The sequence below is a fragment of the Lutra lutra genome, chromosome 7, assembly GCF_902655055.1.
Source record: "Lutra lutra chromosome 7, mLutLut1.2, whole genome shotgun sequence".
Taxonomy (NCBI): domain Eukaryota; kingdom Metazoa; phylum Chordata; class Mammalia; order Carnivora; family Mustelidae; genus Lutra; species Lutra lutra.
Window position 1 is genome coordinate 748743 of NC_062284.1, and position 27512 is coordinate 776254.

Consider the following 27512-nt stretch of genomic DNA (forward strand, 5'->3'; position numbering starts at 1 on the left):
GGGGCAAGGGGTCAGGTCCTTCTGTGCTGGACACACAGCTGGCAAGGGTGCCTACGGGACGGAGAGCACTGCCCGCTCTCCCGTCGAGGGAGCTATTCGGGAGCCCGGGACATCGTGGTTCCAACTCTGGAGGTCGGCGAGGAGGTCCGGGAAATACGGCTTCACAGACACGCTCAGTATCATGGTCCCAGCGGGCTCAGCCTGATGACAGCGCAGCCCCTAGATGGCAGCCTGGAGAGCCCTTGCCTGGACCCCGACCCTCCGGGGGCCCCGCACCCCTGCCGTGCTGGCCGGTGACGCCGAATGCTTAGTCAGCGTGGCCCTAGGCACAGCGCTCTGCAGCTGGCCCATCAGCTCGCACCAACCTCACAGCCTTGCCACGTGAGGATAAAAACCCATCTCACCGACAGACAAACTGAGGCACAGGGCTTGGGGGCAGAGGTGGGATTTGAACCCCCATCTGACCGCGCACCATCCCGCTCTGCCCATCACGTGTCCCCATGCCCTGCCCCTCCAGGAGCCCGTGGGGGGGCCCGGGGCCCAGCTGGTGGTCACCTCTGCCTTCAGCCGCTCAATCTCGATCTCGCCGTCCTCGATCTGCCGCCGCAGCTGCTGGGCCACCGTCTTCTCCGTCTCCACGATCTGCAGCAGGTGCAGGTACTTCTGCATCAGCGCCTCGTGCTCCGTGGCCAGGGTCCGGTAGCTGCGGGCAGTGGACATGCAGGTTACCACACTGTGGGCCTCAGATCCGCAGGTCCAGCCCCAGGTGGGACCCCCAGTGGCGGGACTCCAGAGAAGGTCCCGCTGCTGCACACAGTGCCTGAGGACTCCCTGCCAGCTCCCGTCTTGCACTGGGACCTGTGGGTCCCTCGGGGGCCGCTCTTACCCACCGAGGCCCCTGAGCCTTTGCACAGGCGGATATCCTGTCTGAAGCCCATTCCCCCTGCCTCTTTCCTGGGCTGGCTCTGGCTCCAGCTGCCATGCTGTCTTCTCCGACCCAGACCATGGGGGTGTCCCACAGCCCAGGTCTCTGACACCAAACCCAGGGCTCTGGGCACACACCCGTCCAAGGGTGGCCTTGGCCAGGAGGCTTGTGTGGGGGGATACTGGCAACAAGGCTGGAGGGTTAGGGGAGCCAGGTCAGAGGGCCCCCCCAAAGGATAAGCAAAGGGCAGAAGAGAGAGCCCAGCACTGTGTACGTTAACAGGCCTCAGACTCACGGGGCATCACGGCTGGGGGCGACCTGGAAGACCAGCTGGGTTCCAGGCCTCTGGGGGAGGAGCCGGGTCAGCTGTGTTCTGGGCCAGGGTTCTCCCCGACACCCCGCAGCACAGGCAGGGCCACTGGCGGCGTCAGAGCTGGGGAAACACCATTCTGTAAAGGAGGGGCCACGGGCTTCACAAGGGAAGCGCTCAGCGGGGCCCATTGGGGAAGCCAGGCAGGGACTTGGAGGGAAAGCCCACCCTGCCCCTCACTCACCCATCCATTCACCGACCCTGTCCTCCCCTCCCTTCCCTGGTGCCCTCAGAAGCCTCCCTTCCCCTTCCTGCCCGTGTCCCCAACCTCCTCCCACCCTTGGCTTCACGGCCCCCAGTTTCTGGCCTCCAACCTCAGCGGCCAGAGCCCCCCCCCTTCCATCTCCACGTCTCTCTGGCCTCGCCCCCCACCCCGCTGGTGGCCGTGTTCTGCCTCGCAGCCTGCCACGTCACCATCTCACTCCTCGGCTGCTTCCTGCCTGCATCCCCCTCCCCGTCGCGGCTGCCACTGCCCTGTGGGTGTGGGTTCTGGTGGAAGCCCGGTCCTCAGACCCAGTCCGCTTGCTGGGTCCGGCCTCGCTCACTCCCTCGCACACCCAGTAGCCCAGGGACCGCAAACTCGTGCCGTAGTTTGCTTATCTGTGACCTGGGTCTGTGCCAGTGAGGGACAGTTCAGTACATGTGACGCATTTGTGCTGGGATTACCATGGCCCCCCTCCTGTCAGAAGGCGGAGGCCCTGCTCGCTCCATCCTGAATCCCTGAATGCCTGTCCCTTCAGTGTCAGCAGTGGTCCTTGTCCCACGGGCTGTCTCTCTTCGGCATGTAGGGAGCCCTGAGTCCCTCCACGTGAGGGACAAACCCAGCCCCCTCCCACCCATGCAGCAAGGGTTGTTCAGAGAGTAGCCTGTCCTCACTCGTCCCCACATCTGTCCCCATACTTGCTCCTAGGCTGGGGCAGCCAGGGGAGGCAGTTGGCACCCACAGCAGTGGGGTCCCTGTCGGGGGTCATCCATGGGCTCCCCATGTGCCCAGTCGAGGGGACACTTTCCTGTCTGGCATCTTCTTACATGGCTTTCTGGTGGCCCTGGACGCGGCTGGTGAGTGGGCACCGGGCTAGCAATGCTGGCTTTCGTCACTGGCTTGGGAGCCGCACACACGTGCTCTCAGCCTCAATGATGGGAGCCCAGGCGGCCGTGCGTGGGAACAGCCTCACATGGAGGCAGGGGTGGGGACCCTTGGGAGGCTGAGAAAGCCTGGTCCCCTGACAGGGTCGGAGGAGGCTGGTTCCTGCTGGCCTGACAGCAGCAGGGGGTGGTGGGGCGGGTGGACAGGGCGGGGGGAGCAGGGCGCACGGTGGACCTGGAGCATATCCCTGGGGAGGGTCCTGACCCCAACATCAAAGCTCCGTCCCGGCCTCCCCTGTCGCCCCCTGTCTAAAGGTCAGTGAGGCTGCTAGAGTGGACTCTGCTTGGCAGGACCATTCACCGAAGATGAGGACTTGGCTCCCCTACGAGAATAAGTGTGAACGAGAATATTAGGTTTCGAAGTTTCTCCCACTTCCCAAGAGGCTCTGTTCTCTTAGCTTGCAAAGGGAACTCAGCGGAGAGACGGTGGTGTCTGTCTTCACGCTGCCGCACTTCTCCGCACTCCAGGGCTGTGGAAATCCGAGACTCGGGTGGTTTGTCACGGACGCTGGTGCTCGGCATGGAGCAGGGTCTCCTGGGCAGCCGATCTGGGCTGCCCCACCTCCCCCGCCCTCTCCTCCAGTAACGAGGTACCAAGCACCTCTCTGGGCAGCACTGCCTTTTGAGACTCAGACTCAGAGCTGGATGGGAACTTGGGAGCCACGGAAGACCCACGGCCTCATTTTATACGTGAAGAAACCGAGGCCCAAGAGGGGACGTGCCTTCCCCTAAATGACAGTCTGGGAGAGCGGCAGCTGGAGCTAGAACAGAGCTCCAGTCCCCGACAGCGGGAGCTGCTCGGCTCACACCCTGCGCCCTCCCTGAAGTGTGGACGGTGCACGCACGGGCAGGGGGCACGCTGTAGACCCCACGGCGCTTACCTCGGTACATATAACGTATCTAGTACGTAAATGCAAACAGAAACCAAATAAGGTTCGGCAACACTGCTCACTGCTCAACAGAGCCGAGGAACAGAGCCAGGCTCCCTTCTGACCCACACACGCACCTCACACGATGGACTGGGCTTGAGGCTACATATGGCTCACAGTCTGCGCTTTCCCCCTAGCGACACAGAGCGTGTAAGTCAGCCCCAGGACGGCCTCTCCCGCGCCGGGGTGCAAGCGCTCCAAATCCCCGGGACCACAGATCTGATGTGCTTCCGCCCCTGCTCCTCCGTGGTGCTACAGGACACAGTGGGTCTGAAGATGGGGAGATGATCTCGGTGGGCCTGACCTAATCACTTGAAGCATCTGAGATGCGGTTTTCTCTGCTGGTCACAGAAGGGGGAGGTCCGAGGTTTGGGGCTGCAGAACCCTGCATTAAAATTTGAGGTTTAATGTGTGTAGACTGGAAGGCGCAGGTGTGAAAAGCGCACGGTTGACAGTGACGGGCTTTGATCTGCGGATACCGCACCTGGGAGAGAGAACCTTCCGTCCCCCCGCAATCCTGACCCCACAGGCGACTCCGGCTCAGAGTTCTTCGCCACAAGCAAGCTGTGCCTGTGACACAATTTTGCGTCACTGGACTCAGACAGTGTGCCCTATTTTGCATCTGGCTTTTCCTCCTCGGCATGCTGACTTTGATGTTCAGCGTTTTGTGACACGTGTTTGGGGCAGGCGCCTTTCCGGTGCTGGGTGGTATTGTCGCCTGGATGTACCAGGGCTTGTCTGCACGTCTGTCTGTCTGCGGACAGACACCTCGGCTCTTTCTAGACTGGGGACGATTATACACAAAGCTGTGTGCACAGGATCAGTCGTGGATGTTTTTGCTTCTCTCAGACAAACACCGAAAGGTTGACATTGCTGGTCACAGAGCCGGCCTAGCAATCTTTAAATGGCTCAGTTTTTTAAGCAACTGTCTAACAATTTTCTGAAGTGGTTGAGCCATTTTCCGCGCCTGCCTGCGTGTGTGCCTTACGGGGCCCCACCCCAGCCGGGCCTCTGCTGGGTCTCCGTCACCTCCGCCAGGCGAGACTCCAGGGTCTCACACGGTCTCTGAAACATTTTGGTATCAATGTATTTTCTGAACCAGTGCAGTCCTGGTCCTCAGAATGTACAACCGATTAGAACTTTGCATTCTGCACTGCTTCAACATGTAGAAAGCCCCTCCCTGTCAGCAGACTCATGTGGTTCTCAGAACAGCCCTGCTCTTGGTTCCTGGTGGGGGGACGGAGGCCCACCGGCTCTTCCTGAGTCTGGGTTCTTCCACCGTGAATCCATCCTGCACAACGTTGACAATTTCCACTCAAAACTGTAGCTTTGATGGTGTTACTCTCCTGGTGTAAAAGCTTTGATAGCTCCCACTGTTCACCGATTAAAGGCCAACTCCCCAGCTGGGTGTTCAAGACCCGTTATGACCCAATTACACTTCACCTTCCAAAACCCACACTTTAACTCTTCATTAATCCTGGAAGTCTCTCTTGTACATCAGTGCCTTGGGGGTGGGACTGTGCTGGGGGCCAAAGCACTCATAGTTAAACCCATTACGCCCTTGGTCCTCTGGCTCAGGTCAAATGTCACCCTGTATCCAGCTTCCCTTATCTCCCTGCAGATGGAAGTAGTGTCTCTCCCCCATGGTGCCTTGTACCTACCAGGGCCTTTGTGTACAAGAGCTAGCTGTGAACATGTCTAATGTCTTCCGAAGTGGACATGATGTCCCTGGGGGACACCTGCACCCATCCCTATCTGCCCAGCACCACAGTCAGAGCCTGACTCTATAAGTTCATGTGTGAGTACCGGGTCTCCATGGCTGGACTGGATACTCCCTGAGAACAGGGAAGGACATGGCCTGACCTCGAGGTCATAGTTAGTGCTATGGCCATCATAAAGGGTTTCTGGTCAGCTGGTTTGTTCCAGGGCTCAAAGAAGGACCCTGGTATCCATCCACCCACCCATCCATCTATCCCTCCATTCATCCATCCACCCACCCACCCATTCACCTACCCACCCATGCATCCATTTACCATCCATTCATTTATACATTTAACCACCATCCCACTCACTTACCCACCCATCCACCCACCCACACATTCACCCATCCACTACCCACCCACTCATCCATCCACCCACTCATACCCATCCATCCATCCATCCATCCTCCCACCCATCCATCCATCCTCCCATCCATCTATCCGTCCATCCATCCACCCATCCATCCTCCCACCCATCCATCCATCCATCCTCCCATCCATCTATCCGTCCATCCATCCACCCATCCATCCTCCCACCCATCCATCCATCCATCCTCTCACCCATCCATCCATCTGTCCATCCATCCATCCGTCCATCCATCCATCCAACCATCCATCCATCCATCCATCCATCCACCCATCCACTCACTCACCCACCCACCCATCCATCCATCCGTCCACTCACACACATACCATCCATGCATCGTTCATTACTATCTATCCACCATCACACGTACTCGAAACACAACCATTTATCGTCCATCTACCCTCCATTTATTCATCTTTCACCTTCCATTCAGCATCCAACCTTGCATCCATCCTCGTTCGTTCATTCATCCTTGATTTCTCCTGGTCCATTTGCTCATGCCCCTGTAAGCCCTGGGGACCCAAAGAATCAGACTTGTTCTCTGCCCTCAGGACCTTACACTTAACAAGCAGACAGACGCAGAGACACACCACTCTGCACTGAGCCGGAGAGATCACCTGCTGAGAGGGGTGACTCTGGGGGTCCCTGCCCTTGGATGAGACTTGGCTCTGTCAGGGGGTTGTCAGCTGTGGAGCCATACCCCAGCCCATAAGCCTGTCACCTCCCCACGACCCAGAAGACTCAATCCACGGTGGGGCCCCGTTTTCTCTGCAGCATACACGGAGAGTTCTTCGCTTTTCTCTCTGCCTGGCCCCTCCAGGGAGGGGCATGCCCTGCGGGGAATGAGGAGGAGCTCTAGAACCCCTGAGCTCAGAGAAGTTGAGAGATTTCCCTCTGTAGAACAGGAAACAGGCTCTGAGGAGAGATAGGAGCTGTTCATGGTCACGCCGCAGATCCGTGGCTCAGCTGGCTTGGAGCCCGGGCTTAGGCTTTGGTAGCCATAAAATCCTTGACCCCAACCAAATATGGCTCAGCTCCCCTACTGGAAAGGAAGGAGCTAGTGCACTGAAGCTGGCGGGAGGCTGCTCCTCCGGTCTCCCTGCTCCCGGGGGCACCGAGGGTGGCACAGACCCAGAGCTCTGGGATCCGAGGGGACCCCTGCCAAGAACCCTCCTTACAGCTCGCCTTCTCCCCTCCCTTCCTCCCTTCCCCGCCCTCCCCCTCGGGGCCTGGGTTTGCTCTGGGCAGGGCCCTGTGTTCCACCCCTTTGGCGGCGACGGTGGGGTGGCCAAGACGTACCTGGCGTGAGCGATGGCCGCCACCCACTCGTCACAATCCTTGGCATCCTCCGTCCTCAGCTCCAGGGCTTTCTGGTTCTCGTGGCTGAAGTTAACGGTGAAGTAATGCTGCACCGAGAAGAAGACAGCTCTGGTCACCAGGGTGTCTGCGCGGCTCTCTGTCCGGCTCTCGGGCCGGGTGCTCACGGCCACACCAGCCAGGTGCAGACTTGTTACTGGGACCCGGGAAGGCCACTCCAGTTAACATTTTCAAACTCGACTAAGGCAGGCTTTGTGCATGGAACAGAGCCTGTACTTAGGATATCGTAGGAAGGAAGCAAAACCTGATTTGTCAACAAATTGCAAAAAAGCCAGTTTTAAATCATCAGGTGTGTTGGGAGGAAGGCAAAAGCACCACGGGTGACCGCCTCTGGGATGCGGGTTCCCGCTGAAGGCTGTGTGCCTGTATTCTGCTCCCAGAAAGTTATCAAGCCCTCTTCTGGTCCTGGGACGAAAGCATGAACAGACAGGGCCCCGAGGGGCACCCCCGGAAGCCCCACTGTGGGGTGCAGGTGACTTGGACCCGCTTCAGGCCCAGGGCCAGGGCCCAGCACCCCCCGCCACCCCCGCTAGCTCCCGGGAAGCAGAGCAGCCGACGGCACACACACGTTATATTGTCTCTGTTAAGGCAGCTCAGCTCCCCGCACGATGCCCGCAGCCCAGTGAGCACACCTGTTTGCTGCGGTCATCGCTGGGAGGGAGGTGAGAGCAAAGGGTGGGGGGTGCGGAGAAAGCCCATCGGGTCAGCCCAGGAGTGCAGGATGGCTGCCCCGCTGGCGGAGAGGGGTCCAGGTTTGAGCTGTGCTGGACAGGGAATGTGGGGGCAGCACAGGTGTCTGGAGCGCCCCGTGTGTTCGGGGTGCGAGGGGCTGGACAACGGGAACACGGGTGCCAGACACACGGCGGGCAGGGTCCCGGTGGTGGTGCCCAGCGGGGGGATGGGCTGGGAGGACAGCATCCGTGCACGCCTCCAGTCTCATCCTGCTGGAGGTGGGAGAGAGGCAGGTGGTGGGTTGCAGAGACGGAGCAGCAGGCCTGCCGCTCAGAGGTGTGTCCGGGCCGCGGTGTGGTGGTGTGTCATGGAGAGGTGCTGTCCCCGTCCCTGCCCCCGCGGCGCCAGGCGGCAGGGAGCAGCCCCCGAGGTGCGGCGCGTAAACTATTTTTAGTGTCTGCTGACATTTACTGTATTTCTGTTAATTGTTAGTCTCGGTGGCGGCCACGGCATGTGTGAGTGCGTGTGTGTGCGCGTGTGTGTGTGGTTGGAGAGTCGGCGTCTCTCACTTGTTTCCTAGGAAACAGATAACTGGGGCTGTGGAACGAAATGTCAGCTACAGCCTCAAATAACTGAATTCAGAAGGCTCAGGTGGGCGCCCTCCACCCCACCCGGGAAGCAGCAGGTACCCAGCATGTTCCGCCTCTCGAGAGATGAGGGACACCCCTGCGCTCATCTCCCAGGAGCTCACTGGTTCTTGCCTTCGGCAGGTGGAGCAGATGTGATCTGTTTTGCACAGAGAAGTTGTGCCACTTGCCCAGGGCCACACAGCTGCAAAGCAGACCTTCCCCAGGCACCTGCTGTCCACTACAGCCAGGGCTTGGCACTGGGGTGGGAAGAAAGCCCACAGAGCCTACAGATGGGTGGGACTCTGGGTCCTAACTCAGAAGCGGGGACACTCAGCTGTAATGTGGGTTGCCTCGGGTCCCCAGGGAGGATGTCCTGGTGCTGGATGGGCCCGCCGAGGGGTCTCCTTCCCTGCCAAGCTGCCAGGGGAGGGGCAGGGGGCAGAGCGGCCCATGCCCGGAGGGGCCAGGTGGGCGCGGGTCCCTGAGCCTGGCCCTTCTGAGCTGTGGGGAGTGAGGGGCTTTGCAGTCGGCCAGGCCAGCGTAGTGGAGAAGCACGAGGCTGCTGGCCCCCAGGCCCCCCGAAACCCCACTGCAATCCCGCCTCAGCAGGAATGGAACCACAGGCAGCCGGCTTAGAAGCCTCTAGGTCTGAACCTCCCTGCAGGGCCGTCTACCAGCAGAGACCTCAGCTTTCAAGCATCAACTCTCTTCCCCTCAGGGCAGGATCGGCTCCCAGAGGCTCCCTCCCTGCTCCCTCCCAGTCACCTCTCCGGGGGCGAGGCGTCCCATCCCTCTACCCAGCCTGCGTCCCATCCCGACACCCCTGCTCCAGGCTGAGCCCGTGGCCGTGGCCATGGCCAGGCTCCTCACGAGTGTCCTGCATCTCTTGCCTTGGAGACAGAACCCGGCCGGTGATGGGCGGCTGGAAGTCCAGGAGCAAAGGCTAGTGGCGGGGTGGGTGTTGGGGCCTGGGGGCAGGCATGACCTGGAAATGTCACGGCAGCTCCTGGTGAGCAGACTGGTGGTGCCGGAGGGAGCTCTGAGGAATTCCGGAGCATCCTTGGGGCAGAGGATAAGGGGTATGCTGGGCAGGCCACTTGGGAGCCTCCACTAGAGGGGACACTGGGGGGTCCCAGGCTCGGGCCTGGGCTCTTCGCACACCTGGCCTTGCTGGGAGCACGCTCCCTCTCCCCTCCCCACCCAGGAGTCACACGGATTCCCTTCCTTCCACAGGGATGCAGAGGCCAGATGCCCAGCAGCGCACAAGTTCCCCTCCAGGAAACAGTGGGTGGCTCGCAGCCCAGCAGGGCTTCTGTGGCCCCCTGTGGCCTGGGCTGCCTTGTGGGGGCCTCAGAGGGCGTGGGGACAGCGGGCTCCCTCTGTGTGTGCGCTTCCCCCAACACCTGGTCTCCATACGCCCTGGGCCAAGTGACTAGTGCCCCCGAAGGGAGAGTAAACTTCCTCCCAGCCCTCCTGAATCACTGCGAATCCTGACCACAGTGGCCACATGCGGAGGGTTTGCTCTGCGTGGGGCTGGGGGGTGAGGGAAGGGAGACACAGAGATAGAGACAGATATGCAGACGGAGATGGAGACAGAGATGCAGAGACAGAGATGGAGACAGAGACATAGAGACAGAGACAGAGACGTAGAGATGGAGACAGAGATGGTGACAGACACTGGTGACAGAGATGCAGAGACATAGACGGAGACAGAGATGGAAACAGAGACATAAAGACGGAGACAGAGATGCAGAGATGGAGACAGAGATGGAGACAGAGACACAGACACAGAGAGAGACAGAGAGATGAGACAGAAGGAGACAGAGATGGAGACAGACACAGACACAGAGAGAGACAGAGAGATGAGACAGAAGGAGACAGAGACACAGACAGAGGAGAGTGGCAGAGACACAGAAACAGAGAAAGTAAAATCTGCTGGGAAAGAACGAAGTCCCCACATGCAGAGAGAAAGAGTGAATTCCAGGCTCCTGGAAGACTCTAAGGAAAAGGTAGTTTGAACTGAGAAAGATGGAAGGAAAACGTTGGGCCCTCAGGCCCACGTGCAGACAGACCCAGACAGCCGCTGGCAGGGCCGGCACAGGAAGGCGGCCAGTCCCCTGTAGGTGCAGCCCAGTGTTCCGTGGGGGTGCAGGCACCTGTACAGTGGGTGACTGCCCTCTCACGGAGGGGCTGTGGTTGGAGAGGTGAGGTGGGCCCCGCAGGGGCTGTGCCTGGGCTCCCCAGTCACCCAGGGTTCTTTTCACAGCAATGGGCCAGGGGACCCAGAGTGAAGAGGGGCAAGTGGCCTCCTGGTCAGAGAAAGGGCACTGGATGTGGAGTCTGACCACAGTGCGGCCCTTCCTCTGGGATGCTCAGGCCCCTCCTCCGTGAAGTGGGTAGTGGGCAGACACACCGGGTTCTTGGTCTTCCTGAGTTCCATGCTCTCTCTCTCTCTGCACCTGCACAATCAGTGTGTCCATCCATGGCTCCGTCCCCCTGCCTGTCCATCCACCTACCCACCTCTCCACCTGCCCACTGGGAGGGAGAGACCCAGCCAGGAAGAGAGTGTGTGCTCTGTGTCTTTTCCCGGGGCTCTGGATAGGCTCAGGATGGTTCCTCGTCTCTCCCGACAGCCTCCAGGAGGCTCTGGGCGTCCTCTGGCCCAGCCCCTGCCGGCTGTGCACAGTCCACACAAGGGACATCCCTTGGACATCTGGCTCTGGTGGTCAGGGGCTTGTGGTTCTGGGTCCCACAGGACTGAAGCAATTGGAGAGACAGTTCATGACAGGCTACCTTCCCGGGGTGCTGCCCAGACAGCGTACTGAAAGCCACTCCCAGGCTTCCTGTGGCCACTGCATTAGGATGAGGGGAGAGAGCTGTTTCACCTGATATATGGACGCCAACACAGCCAAGCAAAATAAGGAAACAGAGGATTATGCTCCCAATGAAAGAACAAGATAAAACTCTAGAAAAATACCTTCATGAAACCGAGACAGGTAATTTACCTGATAAAGAGTTCAAAGTCAAGTTCACAGAGCAGCTCACTGATCTCAGGAGAAGAACAGATGGACAGAGAGAAAACACGAGAAGGTACCAAACAGAAGTCACAGAGTGAAGAATACAAAACTGAACTGGAAAAGAAAAGTGCATAAAGGGCTTCAACAGCAGAGCTGACGAAGCGGAAGAAAGGGTCGGTCAGCTGAAGACAGGGCGGGGGAGCACACTCTAAAACAGAGCAGTGAAAAGAATTAAGAATTTAAAAAACCAAAGACCACTCAAGAGGCCTATGGAAAAACATAAAGGGAAACAACGTTTGCATAATAAAGGTGCCAGAAAGAGAAGAAAACTTCTGTCCCCCAGAAAGCCACAGAAAATGTATTTAAACAAATAATGGCTGAGAGGGGCGCCTGGGTGGCTCAGTGGGTTAAGCTGCTGCCTTCGGCTCAGGTCATGATCTCAGAGTCCTGGGATCGAGCCCCGCATCGGGCTCTCTGCTCAGCAGGGAGCCTGCTTCCTCCTCTCTCTCTGCCTGCTTGTGATCTCTCTCTGTCAAATAAATAAATAAAATCTTAAAAAAAAATTAAAAAAAAAATGGCTGAGAATGGCCCTGACCTGGGGAAGGAAACACACACCCAGGCCTGGGAAGCCTAGAGAGTCCCAAATAACACGAACCCAAGGAGACCCACACCATGACACATCATAATAGAAACATCAAAAGTTAAAGATAAGGAGGCCCTTCAAGGCATCCAGAGAAAACAACTCCTTAGGTACAAGGGATCCCCATAAAACTACCAGAAGAATTTTCAGCAGAAACTACATGGGCCAGAGGGAGCAGCAGGATATATTCAAGTGTTGAAGGGAAACAAACTTCCAACCAAGACTGCTCTACCTGGGAGGGTCATTGTTCAGAATGGAGGGGGAGGGAAAGTTTTCCAGACGAGCAGGAACTAAGGGAGTTCACCACCATGGAGCAGGACTATGAGAGCCACTAAATGGACTTCCTGAAGCTGAAAAGAAAGGGCATTAACTGGGAACAAGAGCACAAATGAGGGGCGCCTGAGTGGCTCAGTAGGTTAAGCCTCTGTCTTTGGCTCAGGTCATGATCTCAGGGTCCTTGGATCAAGCCATGCATCGGGCTCTCTGCTTGGTGGGGAGCCTGCTTCCTCCTCCCTTTCTGCCTGCCTCTCTGCCTATTTGTGATCTCTGTCAAATAAGTAAATAAAATCTTAAAAAAAAAAGAGCACAAATGACAGCATGGATCTCACTAGTGAAGGTAAACGTGTTGTAAAGGCAGGGTTCATCCCTCGTAAAGCCGGCTGGAGAGTTAAAGGTAGAAGCAATAAAAATGACTATGACTATAACAATTAGTTAAGGGATAGACAAAATAAAAAGATGTAAAATGTGACATCAAAGCGTAAGATGTGGAGAGAGCAAGAAGAAATGCAAAGTTTCAAAATGTGTTCAAACTTAACTTGCTATCGACTTCAAACAGATTAGGGCACACACACAGACACACACACACAGACAGACACAGAGACACACACACAGACACACACAGACAGACACAGACACACACAGACACACACAGACAGACACAGACACACACAGACAGACACAGACACACACACACAGACACAGAGACACACACACAGACACACACAGACAGACACAGACACACACAGACAGACACAGACACACACACACAGACACAGAGACACACACACAGACACACACAGACAGACACAGACACACACAGACACAGACACACACACACACAGACACAGACACACACACACACAGACACAGGCACACACACACACAGACACACACAGACACGGACACACACACACAGACACACACACAGACATAGACACACATAGATACACACACAGACAGACACACACACAGAGACACACCTCATTTTATTGTGCTTTGCTTTACTGCACTTCACAGCTATTGCATTTTTCCAAAGTAAAGGTTTGTGACAACCCCACATCAACCATTTTTCCAACAGCATTTGCTCATCCTGTGTCTCTGTGTCACCTTTTGTTAATTCCTGCAATATTTCAAGCTTTTCACTATTGTTATACTTGTTACGGTGATCTGTGATCAGCAATTCTGATTTGCTGCAGGTTCAGATGGTGGTTAGCATTTTTTAGCAATAACGTATTTTTAGTATCTAGAAGGTACACTGCTTTTGTATACATCATGCTATCACACACTGAATAGACAACACCATAGGGCAAATATGATTTTAATACACGTGGGAAACCAAAACATTTATTTGACTTGCCTTGTTGTGATATTCACTCTATTGTAGGGATCTAGGACCGAACCCCCAACAGCTGTGAGGTGCGCCTTGTAGGCTGATGCATGTGAGCCACACGGTAACCACAAATCCAAACCTGTAGCTGATACACAAGTGTAAGTGAGATAGAAATCTAAACATAACACTAAAGAAAGGCATCGACCACAAGGGAAGGGAGCAAGAAAAGAAGCAGAAGAAATACAAAACATCTGGAAAACACTGAAGAAAATGGCAGTAAGTATGCAGCTATCTATAAGTCCTTTAAGTGTAAATAGACTAGATTCTCCAACCAGAAGACAAAGAGTGGCTGAAAACATGCAGAAAACAAGACCCGTCTGTACGCTGCCTGCAATAGGTCAGGACACACAGACATAAGAACACGTGGACTGAAAGTGAAGGGATGGGAAGAGATGCTTCGTGCAGGTGGAAACCCAGAGAAAGCTGGTGTAGCTGCACTTACGTCAGACTGAAGTCTTCAAAATAAAGTCCACAATAGCAGACACAGGTGGGCGTTACTGATGACAAAGGGGTTCATCCAGCAGGAAGGTTTGTAAATATTTATGTCCTCAACAGAAGTGCACTGAGACATATAAAGTAAATACTAAAGACCTAGAAAGAGAAACCTGTAGTAATACAAGAACTCAGGGGACACTAGCACCCCACCTGCATCGGCAGGCAGTGCGTCCAGACAGAAAACCAACAAGGAAACAGTGGCCTTAAAGGACACGTTAGACCAAATGCACTTGACAGCTCTGCACAGAACATTCCGCCCCAAACCAGCAGAAAACACATTCTCAAGTGTGCATGGAACATCCTCCAGGGGAGAACATATGTGAGGCCACGAGGCAAGTCTCAATGAATTTAAGAAGACTGAACGCATACTGAGCGTCTTTCCAGACACCACAATGATGTGAAGCTGGGAATCAACTGCAAAAGAAAACTGGAGAAAAAAATCACAAATACGTCAAGATGAAACACTACGGAACAAATGGATCCACGAGGAAATCCAAGAGGACGAAAACCCCTGAGATGAATGAAAGTGAAGATACAACATGTCAAAATCTGTAGGGTGCAGCAAAAGCAGTCCCAGGAGGGAAATTCGTAATGAGACAAGAAACAGGACAAACTCAAGCAAACAATGAAACTTTGCACCTAAAGAACTAGATAAAGAGCAATGAGCACAGCTCGACATCAGCGGAAGGAAGGAGACAATAAAGGTCAGGGCAGAAATAAGTGGAAATTCAGACTAAAAAGGCAACAGAAAAAAATCAATGAAAATGGTTGTTTGAAAAGATAAATAAAATTGATAAACCATTAACTAGACTCAGTAAGAAAAAAGAGAGAAGGCTCAAATCAAGAAAACTAGGAATGAGAGAGCAGAAGTCACAACTGGTACCAAAGAAGTACAAGCGATCACGAGAGACCACAGTGTGCAATTATAAGCCAGCAAATAGGAGGACTTAGAAACGCCGGATAAATGCCGAGAAACATGCAGTCTTCCAAGACTGAATCATGAAGAAATAGAAAATCTGAACGGGCCAGTCACAGTAAGGATATTGATTCAGTAATCAAACCCTCCCGACACAAAATGTCCAGGGCCAGCCTGCTTCCCTGGCGGGTGCTCCCGGACACAGAGAGATTTCACACCGGTCCATCTCAAACTCTGAGCAAAACATTGAAGAGGAGTGAATGCTTCCAAACTCAATTTCCCAGGCCAGCATTACCCTGATACACAAACCAAACAAGGACACCACACACAAAAAGAGAAAATTTCAGGCCAATGTCCCTATGAACCTACATACAAAAATCCTCGACAAAGTATTAGCAAACTAGATCAAGAACACGTTGAAAGGATCATATACTGTGATCAAGTGGGATCTGTTCCAGGGGTGCAAGGACGGTTCAACATCCACAGACCCATCAATGTCATATGTCATGTCAACAGAATGAGGATAAAAATCAGATGACCATCTCCATGGATGCAGAAAAGCCCTCGACAAAATTCAACATCCATTTATGATAAAACTCTTAAGAAAGGAGGGTTACAGGGACCATACCTCCAGCTAATAAAGGTCATATATGAAAAACCCACAGCCAGCATCAGATGGAACAGTGACTCTGGGTCCCACCAGAGCTCAAGACGGTTCCACAGCCTCAGACGGTGTCGGACAGGCCCCAGGTCACCTCAAAAGCTGAGCCACCCCCAGGCCTCCCCAGAATGACCAGGTTGTGCAGAGGGAAGCGACGGCCCTGCCAGGGCTGCAGACTGGACAGTGGATGTCCTGGGGTCACGTGATGACAGGGGGACCACATCTCGGGTGCGCCCAGAATCGTGCCCGACCAAGGAGGGGTCCGCAGGACCAGAACAACACGGGGCCTCGGCAGGACCTCAGGACAGGACGTGAGTCACACTTGACACGACTACATGACCACATAGTCATGCAGGATGGCTCCCTGGGCAGAAGAGCAGCACGATTCCGGAATTCACCATGGGGACCCCTGGGAACTCTCTGGGGCAACACAGAGCCATACCTGTGGCCCCCCAGGGTCCTGGGCAGGATCAGGACTCACATCCTACAGGATACATCAGGGATGCAGGATAAACTCAGAAACAGATCTGGGGCTGCCTCTGGGAGTCCGTTTCTGTCTGAATCCCAAGAGGCCCCCTGAGCTGCTGGAATGACCCAGGATGGCAGCAGCAGCCGCAGAATCCACTGGTGGACCACACCTGACTTTGGTATGGGAGCAAGGCTCATGGATCGACCCCGAGGCGCAACGGACACCCGGCACAGAGCAGTGCCTACCCCCGCATGAGGTTGGGGCTGTGTGCCTTGACCTGAGGCCCCCTCAGGAGTCCTGTGACGGGTCCGGGAGCACACGAGGCGGCCAGGCCAGACCACTCCCACAGAGCACTGGTCGCTGTGTCCCTGTCCCCATGGGTCTCCCTCACGGCTGGACCCTGCATTCTCATGGAATTGGTCTGGGTGCACCTACGCATCTCCCGGGGGCTCGGAGGGGAAGCCAAGCCTGAGAACCGCTCATGTCGACCTTCACCTGCCCCCAGCAGGTTATGGGGGACAGATCCAGAAAGGAGACCTGTGAGCACCGGGCTCACAGGCAGGACCACGCACTGCCCCTGGGGTGGTACCAGGACCAGGAGCAAACAGCTGGTATTGGTCATGGAAAGTGATGTTCTTCCTGCTTTCGCTCTCTGCCTGAATGACTTCTGCATGACTCCGGCCCGTGTCCCCACGGAGCTGGACACCAGCCCCCTCATGGCTCAGTGACCAACACAGGGCCTCCAGGAAGGCTGGGCACCCCTCCTAGCCAGAGCTTAACTCACCTCCTTCGTGCTCCCCCTGCGCTGCTAGGCACGCAGCCACGTGTTCCCACGGCCCTGTCCCTTCCCGGGCAAAGCCATGATCAGCTTGCTTTGTGATGACCTTCTGTGCTCTTTCCCAGGAGCTCGACAGGCTCAGTCCGGGCTGTGGTGCTTGTGTCCCTCCTCAGACCTCTGAGAGCAGAACGCGGGGGCCCAGGGATGGGGTGGGGCATGGGTTTTGGGCACCGGGATTTTTAAGAGCCCCCCAGCGGGTTCTGATGCTCCAGCGGTGCCCGAGGCAGAAGCACTTCTCCCAGAGAGCAGCCCCAGCAGCGGTGGGCATGTGCCCCGGGTCACGCCCCAGGTCCCCGGGTGTTTGGAGCTGTGACACGAGCCATGAGCTGTGTGTGGTGGAGGTCAAGACCAAGAAAGAGGACCGAGAAGGATGCAGATGTGGCTTAGAGAGAGGCGGGGACGGGGGACCCCCTAAGGGGGTGGGCAGCGAGCTGGTTCCTGGTCCTGGCCGTGGAGGCCAGGCACATGGTTTCGGCACGTGTTCCCTTAATTCCCGCTGCAGGTGTCCCGAGGGGGTCCTCCCCGTTGCCAAAGCTGCTCTGAGCGAGCTCCTTCCTTTCCACCCAGTGATCTCCAACCGAGAAATGCCCCCGGAGCTTGGCACCGTGCCTTGGCCCGGGCACAGGGCAGCCTCTGTTTGCTGGATGGGCGACTGGACACATCTGTCACCGCGGAACAGGGCCTGGTTTATTAACTGGCAGCAGCAAAACCACGAAGCAGGTGACACTTTGCTTCTCAGGCTCAGGCCACGGAGCCAGGGGCGCGGGGTGGGGGGCGGAGCCTGGCTTCCTGCCATCCTGTCTGACTCTTCAGGGAGACCTGGAGGCTCTGAGCGCTCCTGCAATGCAGGAGCCTTCCTGGGGCTTTTCTGCCACGGAGTCCTTCTGTTTTCAGCTTCTGGAAGATCGACCCACGTTCCACAAAACCTGTATTCTGGGGAGTTCACCTGGCGCCCCTCAGTTTGGAGACTGCTGACCTCGGTTCACATGGGTCACTTATTACCTGGCCTCGGGGTCTTCGAGACGTCTCCCCTGAGCGTCTGCTCTCTCCTTCACAAAGTGGGAGGGTAGCGTCCGCCGCACAAGTTGTTTCAAACAGACAACGTGACGGCTCATGGTTCACGAAAGTGCTCTGTCTCGGGTAAGTTACTCCAGCCCGTGGGTCTACGGCCACAGAGGTCCCGCGTGGCTGCTCCTGTGAGAACCTCTTCCGACCCGGCCTCACCGCTCGAGATGCTTGCTGAATGCGGAGCGAGCTCCAGACCAGCCCCGGGTGCCCTTTGGCTTCCGTCACACACCTGCCGGGACGCCGCTCCGGGGGAAGGCCAGGCCCTGCAGCTGGGCCACAGGCTTCAGAGGCCCCCGCAGCTCCCGTACCCCATCCTGCGTGTCCCCCTGGTGGAGCTTCCGAGATGCCCTCGGGGCTGGTGGGGCTGCGCTTGCTGGACTTCCTTGGACCCTGGACTTTCCTTGGCAGTGGCGCGGGCCGCCTGGGGCGGTCACTGTCTGTTCCCGGCCAGGCTGTCTCCTCGATGGACTTGTCCTCACTGCTTTGGGGGAAACCAGGTGGCCGACGGCTGGTCCCGACACCGGCCAGGGATGACAGAGTCACTGAGCACAAGGAAATGGGAGGCCTGGCTTGGACCTGCCCCTTCCCGTGTGGGCACACGTGGCTCCCACACAGCCACACAGGAGCCCCCTGGTGTGTCCCCGCTGCTCTGTGTGTGTACGAGCTGGGCGGGTGGGCGTGCTGCTAGCACAGGTCTCTCTGCACACAGCCATGTGGCTGCAGGACACAGCGGATGGAGGGAGACGGCAGGGCCCCTGGGCTCTGCAGTCGGGCATCAGACGGTTGGTGCTCGCCCCTGGCATCTGCACGCAGCCATGTGACGTGCCTTGTCCACTCGACTGTGGCCAGAGTGGGCCACTTCTGGGGGAGCCTCAGGGCCACCGGGGAGCTGCGCTCACCCCTCCCCTCAGCTGGGGCGACCGCGGAGGCTGGTGTCAGGACGACTCCCCAGCAATCCCCACGCCCCCCGCATAGCTCTTCGAACACGAACAAGAAACACGCTCGCCGTGTTAACGCTGGTCCTGGTTGTCGCTGCCGCTTAACACAGCCCATCCTGACAAGCACAAGGCGAGGGGTCACCCCCTAAGTCCCGTTGAGGGGTGACGGCCACCTGCGCTGCAGCCACAGGGAGAGAGGACACCGGCGAGTGGGTCTGAGAGATTTGGGGGCTGGTGTGGCCGCCAGCGACGAGAGAGGCACCCTGGGGTCAAGACTTCTTCCACGTTTCCAAAGCCCGCCGAAACAGAGGTAGGAGTACCCACCCCATCCTAGCGTCCAGGGCCAGGGCCTGGTGTCGGCTAGCTTCGAACCTGCCAAGGGCCCCCGGGACGTGCGCCACGGCTCCGCCGAGCAGGAGTCCGGGCACAGACGGGAAAGCCGGGGCCGGAAGGGCCTCCCTTTGGGACGAGCCCCACCGTGTGGGGCAAGGGGTTCGCAGCCCGCAGAACAGGGATGCGGGGAGGCTCTGTTACACCCTCACAGACGGGCCACCTGAGGCTTGGGGAGCCTGACGACCTTCCCCACCTAAGAGGGGCCGGGGTCCAAAGCCAGTCCGTGTGGCCGGAAACCCTTGCTGCTAGAGGCGGGCAACTCACCTCCTGGCGAGTGGGCTTCGCATATGAAGGGCTGTGAGCTCCCCCGTGGGAGGGGGTGGGCAGTGGGGGTGTTCAAGGGCAGGTGCCCTCACGGAGGCCTCTGGACGCAGGCAGCGGTCCGGCCCCCTCGGGTGCAGACGTCACCAGCGCTCCTGCACACACGCCGGGGGCTGAGTCCTGTTCCCGGCCACGTGCACACAGGCGCCGGATCTCGGGGAAACTGGACTGTGGGGTGCAGATGCCTGTATTTTAGGTCTTCCCTTTATGCTCATGGGATCGGACTTGCCAGGTTCCGACCCAAGCAGAAACCAGAGCTCCTTCACACAAGTCGCTGGAGCGGCAGCGACGGATTGAGGTGCTGTGATGCTCTGTTTTCTTGGTGGGGGACGGCCAACGCAAACTGCCCAGCGGTCAGTGTAGGAGGGCTCAGGTTCTGCAGTCACCTGCCCGCTGGTCCCCACACGCTCCGGAGCTTCGAGCAAGTCACCTGACGGCACTGAGCCTCAGTGTTGCTGTCTCGAAAATGGGTGAGCAGGGACAAGCTCCCAGGGCTGCTGGGAGGACTGAGGGGAGTGCTCACGCAGAGCAGGCACTCTGGTGCCCGGCCCATAGCAGGTGCTTGGCACACAGTAGGTGCTCGGTAAACTGCATTTTTTGTTCCTCCATATTTATGGGTCTAGGGGTGTGGGAGTCCCTCCTGCCCAGCCAGATGGCGGGTCCTGCGGTGATACCGGAGTCTGTGCCGTAAAGACCCAGTTCCTTCGCCCAGTCGGGGCTCCGACCCCTCTCATCAACTATCAGCTATAACTGCCCCATATCTCCACCTCAGCTGGCGCCCCCCACTGCTCTCCTGCACCTGGAAATTCATGGTCATCGCAGACTGTGACCACAGTGTGGAGGAAAAAAAGCCTGGGGTCCATGGGCGGGAGGCCAAGGCTGGGACCTTGGGAGTGGGGAGGACGAGGTCACTGACATGCTCGGGGTGGGAGGTCCTTCCAGGGAGAGGGAGCAGGTGCTAAGGCCCGGAATAGGGAAAAAGAGGCCTGTGTAGGGTGAGGAAAAGCAGGATGGGAAGATGGGTCAGGGCTCACGGAAGGGCAGAATGCTGGCTCCTGGGGGTCCCCCAGGACAGATCCCATCTTTCCCTGAAGGCAATGGGAGCCATGGTCGCTCTGAGAGGCTTGCTGCTGTGGTGATTGGATGTGTGCCCGCCAGAGGAAGGTCCCTTGAGTGGGGGCTGTACAGAGGGGCACGGGAGTGCAGGAGGTGGGACCCTGTGAGAGTGTTGGGAAGCCCCTCGGGGATCCCAGGCAGGGGCTGGGAGGGAGACTCCCCCCTGGCCATAGCTGCAGGGGCACACCTGGGGAGGGCTCCCCACCCAGCCCCTGGCAGCTCTCTGAAGACATCGTTCTCTTTCCCCCCACAGCCACAGGACCTAGCAGAGCCTGGGTCCCCAGAGCCCGATGTCCGCCGCCCAGAAAAAGGCAGTGAGATCTCAGCGTGGCCTCGCGCCTGCGCGGTCCGGAACCACCGTCCCAGCACCGTCACCAAGCAGACCGGCGGTGACCTGGTATTTCCTTGTCCCAATTAAGGTATAATTACTGAGTCTCTTCAGCCTCCTTTCAGCTCTAGAAACGTTTGGGGGAGGGAACGGTTAATCCTGGGGGCCTCGCTGCTGCGGGGGCCACGTCTGGAAGGCGGAGCCTCTCTGGGAGGTACAAGCACAGCAGTCGGAGTCCCCAGGCTCTGGTCGGAGGGCTGCTGTTTTAGCAAAACCTTATCCCCCTCCGTTCAGGTTTGCGTTTCTCTGATTGGCTGAGGGGTGGACTGTGCTGGAGCAACGGGAGGGCTTTGTGATGAAGGCGGGGTGGCTGCGGACTGAGAGGGAAGGAGTCTCACATCAGCCACCGCCCGAGGCGGCCCGAGAAGGTTTCCTCTTCTGTAAGCCGGACAGGAAGTCAGCCCGGAGCCAGCAGGGCCCAGGTGCCCTGGAGCGGCCACTGGGCACGGGAGCGGGCTGGGTCAGTCTGCCTGTGTGAGACGTTGGATCCCAGCTCAGGGCTCCAGGAAGGGGGCTGTGCCAGGTGCCGTTAGACTCACACAGAGGCCCACAGAGAGAGGGCATCAGGACGCCATGTGAACACGTGCCTGGGGCTCAGGGTCCCGGGCTGGTGCCCTGTCAGCCCTCAGCACGCCAAGGGAGGAATGAACATCTGATGCTCCCAGTTCAGCTCTACAAGCACACTCTGCACACCTACTGTGTGCTCGGTCCCTGACACGCTCCTGCCGCTGGACAGGGTTTCCTGGCCCTGGCCTTTCCACCTGGAAGCTGCCCGCTTAGACCTGGACAAAACGACGTCTGGTTCCAAGCAGGTCTTCACCAGATCCGGGCTGTGCAGCCCACCTGCCGGCATCTTCGAGGCCTCCTAGCGAGGGCACATGGCCAGCGGGTCTGCAGTTGAGGCTTCCTGTGGGCCCAGACGCAGGGCAGACCCAGGGACAGGATGGTTCTAACGCCGGGGCCGCCTGGCTGCCAGGGGCACCCAACCCCATGAGACATATCGGTCAGCCGCTGGGACGACCAGTTTTCCTCTAAGATACAGAATGGAAACGTTACAGTTTCTTATAGATGCCCGCGGGCTGAGGAAGCAGGACGTACTTCTCCACGTTAGCCAGACCCTGGCTCTGGACTCAAACGGAAGGAAGGTCTATGTCAGGGCATGAGACAGAGCAGATGTCTCGCACAAAATCGGCGCACGAGCCAGGCGGCACCCGGCCGTCACCTGCTCCTCTCCGCCCCGTCCTGCTCTCCTCTGGGGCTCCCTGGCCGTTCTGGGGAGACGGTGGGGAGAACGTGTGCATACCACCAGTGGGCTCTGCAGTCCTGTCCCTTCCAAAATCTGCTGCTGGTGCGGTTTGATACTTGGGCCAGGACTGATTTGAAAAGGATCCCCTTTTCAGGAATTCTTAGACACTGGGTGAATTCTGGGTCTGAGGCTGCTCCTGACTTACTTTGCTCAGAGGCAGCAAACTTCCCCTCTCTGGCCTTCTGTCTGTCTGTCTGCGTACTGGGGAGGATGGGCTGTAAGGTCTCCCCGAGCTTCCCTTCAGCTGAAACACTCTCCGTGTGGCCTCTGTTCCCGGCTCTTCAGATCAGCTACGGCTTCCCGAGACCCAGCTCGAGTGCGTCCTGAGCACACTTTCACGTACGTTACCTAACTGCTCTGGAAATCTTGGGGCAGTAGGCGTTTTTATCCCCATTCTGTAGATGACAACACAGAGGCTCAGAGAAGTTGAGGGCGTTTGCTAAGGTCACGGAAAGAGCGCGGCGGTCTCCGGGCCGAGATGGAGTCTCAGGCCCGGCTCTGGTTTCCGAAGGGCTGAGAAAAGGTGCTGTGAGCCCCGTGGCAACCTGGCTTCCTGCCTCCCTCTCTCCCTGCCTTCCCTGGGCACTCAGCTCTGGGCTCTAGAGCTGGGGACTGAGGGTGGAGGTGCTCCAGGAGGGCTGGGGCTGGGGCCACCGGGAGGTGCAGGTGGACTTAGGCTGGCAAAGGTCGGCGAGGTTCTGGAAGGCTGGCGAGGGCAGTTTGTCAAGGGCTGGAAGCAGAACTCTGGCCTGGCCGGGGTCTGGCTCTCTCAGGTCAGTCCTCCTCCCCGTTGAGCCGAAGGACCTGCCCGCTCTTTGCTCGGCTTTGCCGGCTGGGAGCCTCTCCCTGCCCCGTGTCCTAGCGTCCCCAGAGATCCACCCCCAAATATGCTAGTCCCCAGAAATCATCCCCCAGCACCCACCAGACAAGGGCAGGAAAGGCAAAGGTGGACTGCAGAGGCTGGGCTCAGGCCGGTCTTGACAACAAGGTGGTCAACTTCAAGTGGGGCTTCCAGTCCGGCCAATCCAACCCCGCCAGTCTCCATGCAGCAGGGGCTTTGAGATCTCAGCTGTCTTTTGGAAATCCGAAGCAGCCGCCTGGTATGACATTGGGCAGTACCATCTCTGTGGGTCTCAGCGTCCTTCTTCAGACAATAACCAGCCAGCCACAGCCCCCCCCCCCCCATCTCAGGTCCCTTCCAGCCACGACATTTTAGGACCTACTATCTTTGACTTTCCTTTACTGGCGGCATGGAGACTGACCAGATGCCTTTGCTGAGTGCATCAAGCTTAAACATCGCTCTCCCTCTCGGGCGCTCCTCCTTCCCTCCACGCCAGAGGCGCCCCCCACCCCGCCTGGACCCCGGGGGCAGATCCAGGCCCGCCCCTGAGCCCCACAGCTCCAGAAACGCGAGGGCAGCGCGTTGGCCGCGACTGCGGCGGGCGGCGGCAGCGGTGGTGCAGGGGGAGGGGGAGGAGAGCAGCGCCCGTCTGTCCCGAGGCCCCCGCAGCAGCCCCGGGCCCTGGCCTCCACGCGCCAGAGGGGTCCTTGGAACGCTTCGGTCTGGTGCTGGGGCCTGGGCCCCCGCCGGGAGACCGTCGCTGCTCCACCGCACCCCGCCGACCCCAGCGGCCCTAGTGCAGCCTCTCCTTCGCTCCCGGCGGCGGCGGCGGCGGGGCAGGGGGCCCGGCGCTCCGACGCCTCCGTCTCCCCTGCCCCGACCGGGGGCAGGCGATCAGGGCTGTCTGAGGCCGAGAGGGTCGCGGGGTGGGAGGCACCATGTTTGGCTGGATGTGTGTCCACATTCCCAGCCCATGTCTGGTCTCCCGGAGCCCCTTTTCTTCCCGCACCCGGTCGCTCTCAGCACCTCCGCGTCTCGGCCCCTGCGTCCCTGCCTCCCGGTGAAGGGCAGCCGCAGCCGGCGCCTACTTCCTGCCCGCAGTCCCTGCCCCCTCTGCCCATGGCGGGGTCACCCGCCCGCTTGAGCCTAGCCTCCTCTCGCGCCGAGGGAGCCAAGAGTGGAGGCACCAAAGTTCGGGCAGCATCTGCCGGCGGAGGGCCCGGGGTGCCTAGGGCCGCGGCCGGGAGCTAGGAGGTCAGACGCGGCGCTGGCCTCACCTGTTTCTCCAGCGGCTCCTTGGCGGAGAGCGCAGGCTTGGGGGAGGGCGCGCGGTCGCAGACGCAGCCCTCCAGCAGGTAGAGCCCGGAGGGCCGCGAGCTCGAGTCGCTCTCGAAGTAAAAGAGCAGGTTCTGCAGCAGCGCGAACCACTTGGTTTGCCATTTTGTGTTGTCCGAACTCCGCTTGCTCAGGTAGCCTTTGCGTGTGCCGTCCTTGCGCGCCAGCAGTCCCAGGGACGCGACGTGGCCATCGTTCAGCCGGATCCCCTTCTGCATGGTGCTCGGAGGCCAGCTAGACCCCACGCGCTTACATCTTCTCCGCGCGGCACCGGCAGCCCCCCTTCCGTGCGCGCGGCGCGCTGCCTCTCTCTGGCGCTCGCTCGCTCGCTCCTGGTCGCTCTCCCCTCCCCCCAAATATCTACACTCCGGGATCTGGCGCGGAGCCGGGGCTTCTGGAAGCGAGATGTACCATTCCCCGCCGGAACCTCTTCTCCGCTCCTCAGCGCCCCGGGGCTCAGGAGATGCCGGCCGACCCTCCCCCGGCACGGGGCAAACTGAGGGACTGGCGAGCTGCGCGCGGGCGAGGGGCAGGCGGAGTCATGTGACGCCGATCCCTCGAAGAGCCGGTTTCAGCAGCGCGGACAGAGACACGCACGCAGCCCGCCGCGGCGCAGAGCGGCGCGCAGGCTGCACCTTGGCGCCCCCTCCCCCCGCCCCGGACGCACACACGCGCACACGCACACACACGAGTCCTGCCCCTCCACCCCGGTGTCCGCTGTTTCCCTTCGGGTGTTAAAAACTAAATCAGATCAATGTTCGTTTAACCCCGGGGCACCCCGGAGGCTTGCCACCCTGGGACTTTGCGTCTTTGCACCTTGACCGGGGGTGAAGTCCCGGTTGTCATTTTCTCTCCCAAAGGCGGCCTCCCTGTACTTTATTTTTCTAATCCGAGGAGGGCGGTTGACGAAATGGATCCGAAACAGCTTTCGGTCCTATTCTTTGCGTAATCGCCGGGTCACATTCATTTCAGCGTCCAGTCGCACTCCCCGCGGCTTCCCCAGCGACCCGAGGACGCACCGGGGGTGAGACGGGGGAGGGGTTAGGTGAGCGCTTATTTTATTTCATTCTATTTTATTTTGAGTGTTGCCATAATTACCCGCGCCACCCCCTGCACCCTGAGGTCTGGCTGGCGAGCCGCTGCCGGGAGTTTTCTGCAAATACCCCCGAAGCCTAAAGGCGGGCTTCAAACGCAGGCGCCAGGGACCACGGGAGCCTTCAAATAGCTGCTCTGGCGCAATGATACCTTAATGATAGATTTTCCGTTCTTATTTTTAGCTCCTATTCGCCTACACAGTTGCGCGGCATTTATCCGAGAACGTCACAGCGCCCGCATGCTGCACCGGGAGGGCGCGCGGGCCTCCGGGCGAGCCTGGGCGCCGGAGCGGGGAGCGCGCACTGCCGGCTGCCGCAGAGGGCAGCGGCCTCGCTGGGACCCCGCGTGGCGCCCGGCCTGGCCCAGCGGGTCAGCAGCGGCAAAGGGCGGCCGCGCGGCCCCGGAGAGGAAGGAAGGAACGACACCATGTTTCAGCGGCGAAGCCGCAGGCTCCCTCCCCCGGCGCGCGCGCGCGCACACTCACACACAGGCTCACACGCGCGCGTACACACTCACACACACACACCCTGGTGTGGCGCAAGGGAAGGGAATCACGTAGTCCTGGGTAGACCCGCGGGATCCACGAAGAGAAGACACCCCGCGGTGGGGGAGGGCTCGGAGCGGCCCCCGTCCGTCCGGGGCGCAGTGGCGTGGGCCTGCGTTCCTCCCCGGGGAGCGCGCTGGGGAGAAACGGTGTTAATCTTAGCCTGTCCTCTCGGTGCCCAGGCTCCGGGCGGGGTGGGGGGGACCTCAGTGCAAAGCACCAGCGAGGCTGATTGTTTTTCGCGAATAATGAAAACAAAGTGGTGAGATGGCTAAGCCTCTACATTCAGCTGGGGTTGTCCCCAGGGGGACCCTACACTGCGACCACCTTTCCTTCTCTTTTGCCCTCCTTATGGAAGCAGTTTCCAGGAGTGAGGTTCCTCGCGGGAACGCTTTTATTAGGCAGACCGATACAGAGGCAGAGAACGCTTTGGGGCAGGGGCTCTCTTGCCTAGGCCCCGGGGGAGGCTAGCTAGCCCCAGCCCAGCAGCTCCACTGTGCAGGTGGGGAAAGGAGGCTCACGGGTTTTGAGCTGGGCTGCGTGTCCCCAGGGTATGTGTACAGCTGAGTTGGTGGTCCTTGGGTTTCAGGGGTGGAGTGGCGGCAGGACCTCTCCAGTGTGCCGCAGCCAGGCCAGGCCGTGGCAGCTGCTGTGACGGAGAAACCCGTGATGGTACCTGCCTTTTGAACCTGGACTGCACCTTGGGACCCCCCCGGGGGACATCTGAGAATCACCCACAGCAGTGCTGGAGTGGGTTGTCCATTTTCATGTGCAGCAAAGTTGGGGAACGCGGAGCGTGTCACAGAACCCGCGACTCTGTCTATACCCGCGTATCACCGGGGGTCTGGTTGGTCTGGAGCAGATTCTCCTTGCTGGCGGGATCTGAGGGCGCTTTGGCATAAACGCCTGTGATGTGGCCTTGCGCCCCCACGGATGGGCTTTGTGGTATTTAGAGCGCTGGGGAGGTGGCAGGAGATGGGAAGTGTTTATTCATTCATTCCTTCATTCATTCACACACAGCTGTCCCCCCAGGGTTCATTGGGCCTCTCGTCTGTGCTAGGCCTTGGGCCAGGCCACCGGGGCCCCAGTGAGGAACAGAACACAGTCTCCGCTGTGTGGAACGCAGGCCAGCACAAGGTGCCTTTCCCGCAGGAGGAAGAACGTCTTCCCCTGAGTTTGGGGAACAGGTGTCTGTAGATAAGGAGACAAGGAGGAGAATTAAGGAGTATTTTGGTGGGTTTGATCACCTTAGAAATAGCAAGTCCCGCTGAGTCCTGGCGGGGACGC

General features: G+C 58.7%; 1 protein-coding gene across 2 annotated transcripts in view; it reads right to left on the reverse strand.

The window, feature by feature from the left end:
- Positions 1 to 25220, reverse strand: part of RASGRF1 (Ras protein specific guanine nucleotide releasing factor 1) — an 88534-nt gene extending 63314 nt beyond the window's left edge. For both annotated transcript variants that reach the window (XM_047738923.1, XM_047738922.1), the window contains exons 1-3: positions 24529 to 25220; positions 6797 to 6903; positions 556 to 703 (exon numbers count right to left, since the gene is read on the reverse strand). In XM_047738923.1, coding sequence (XP_047594879.1) covers positions 556 to 703; positions 6797 to 6903; positions 24529 to 24804 — 531 coding nt within the window. In that variant the 5' untranslated portion in view covers positions 24805 to 25220. The remainder of the gene's footprint in view (positions 1 to 555; positions 704 to 6796; positions 6904 to 24528) is intronic.
- Positions 25221 to 27512: the final 2292 nt, after the last annotated feature.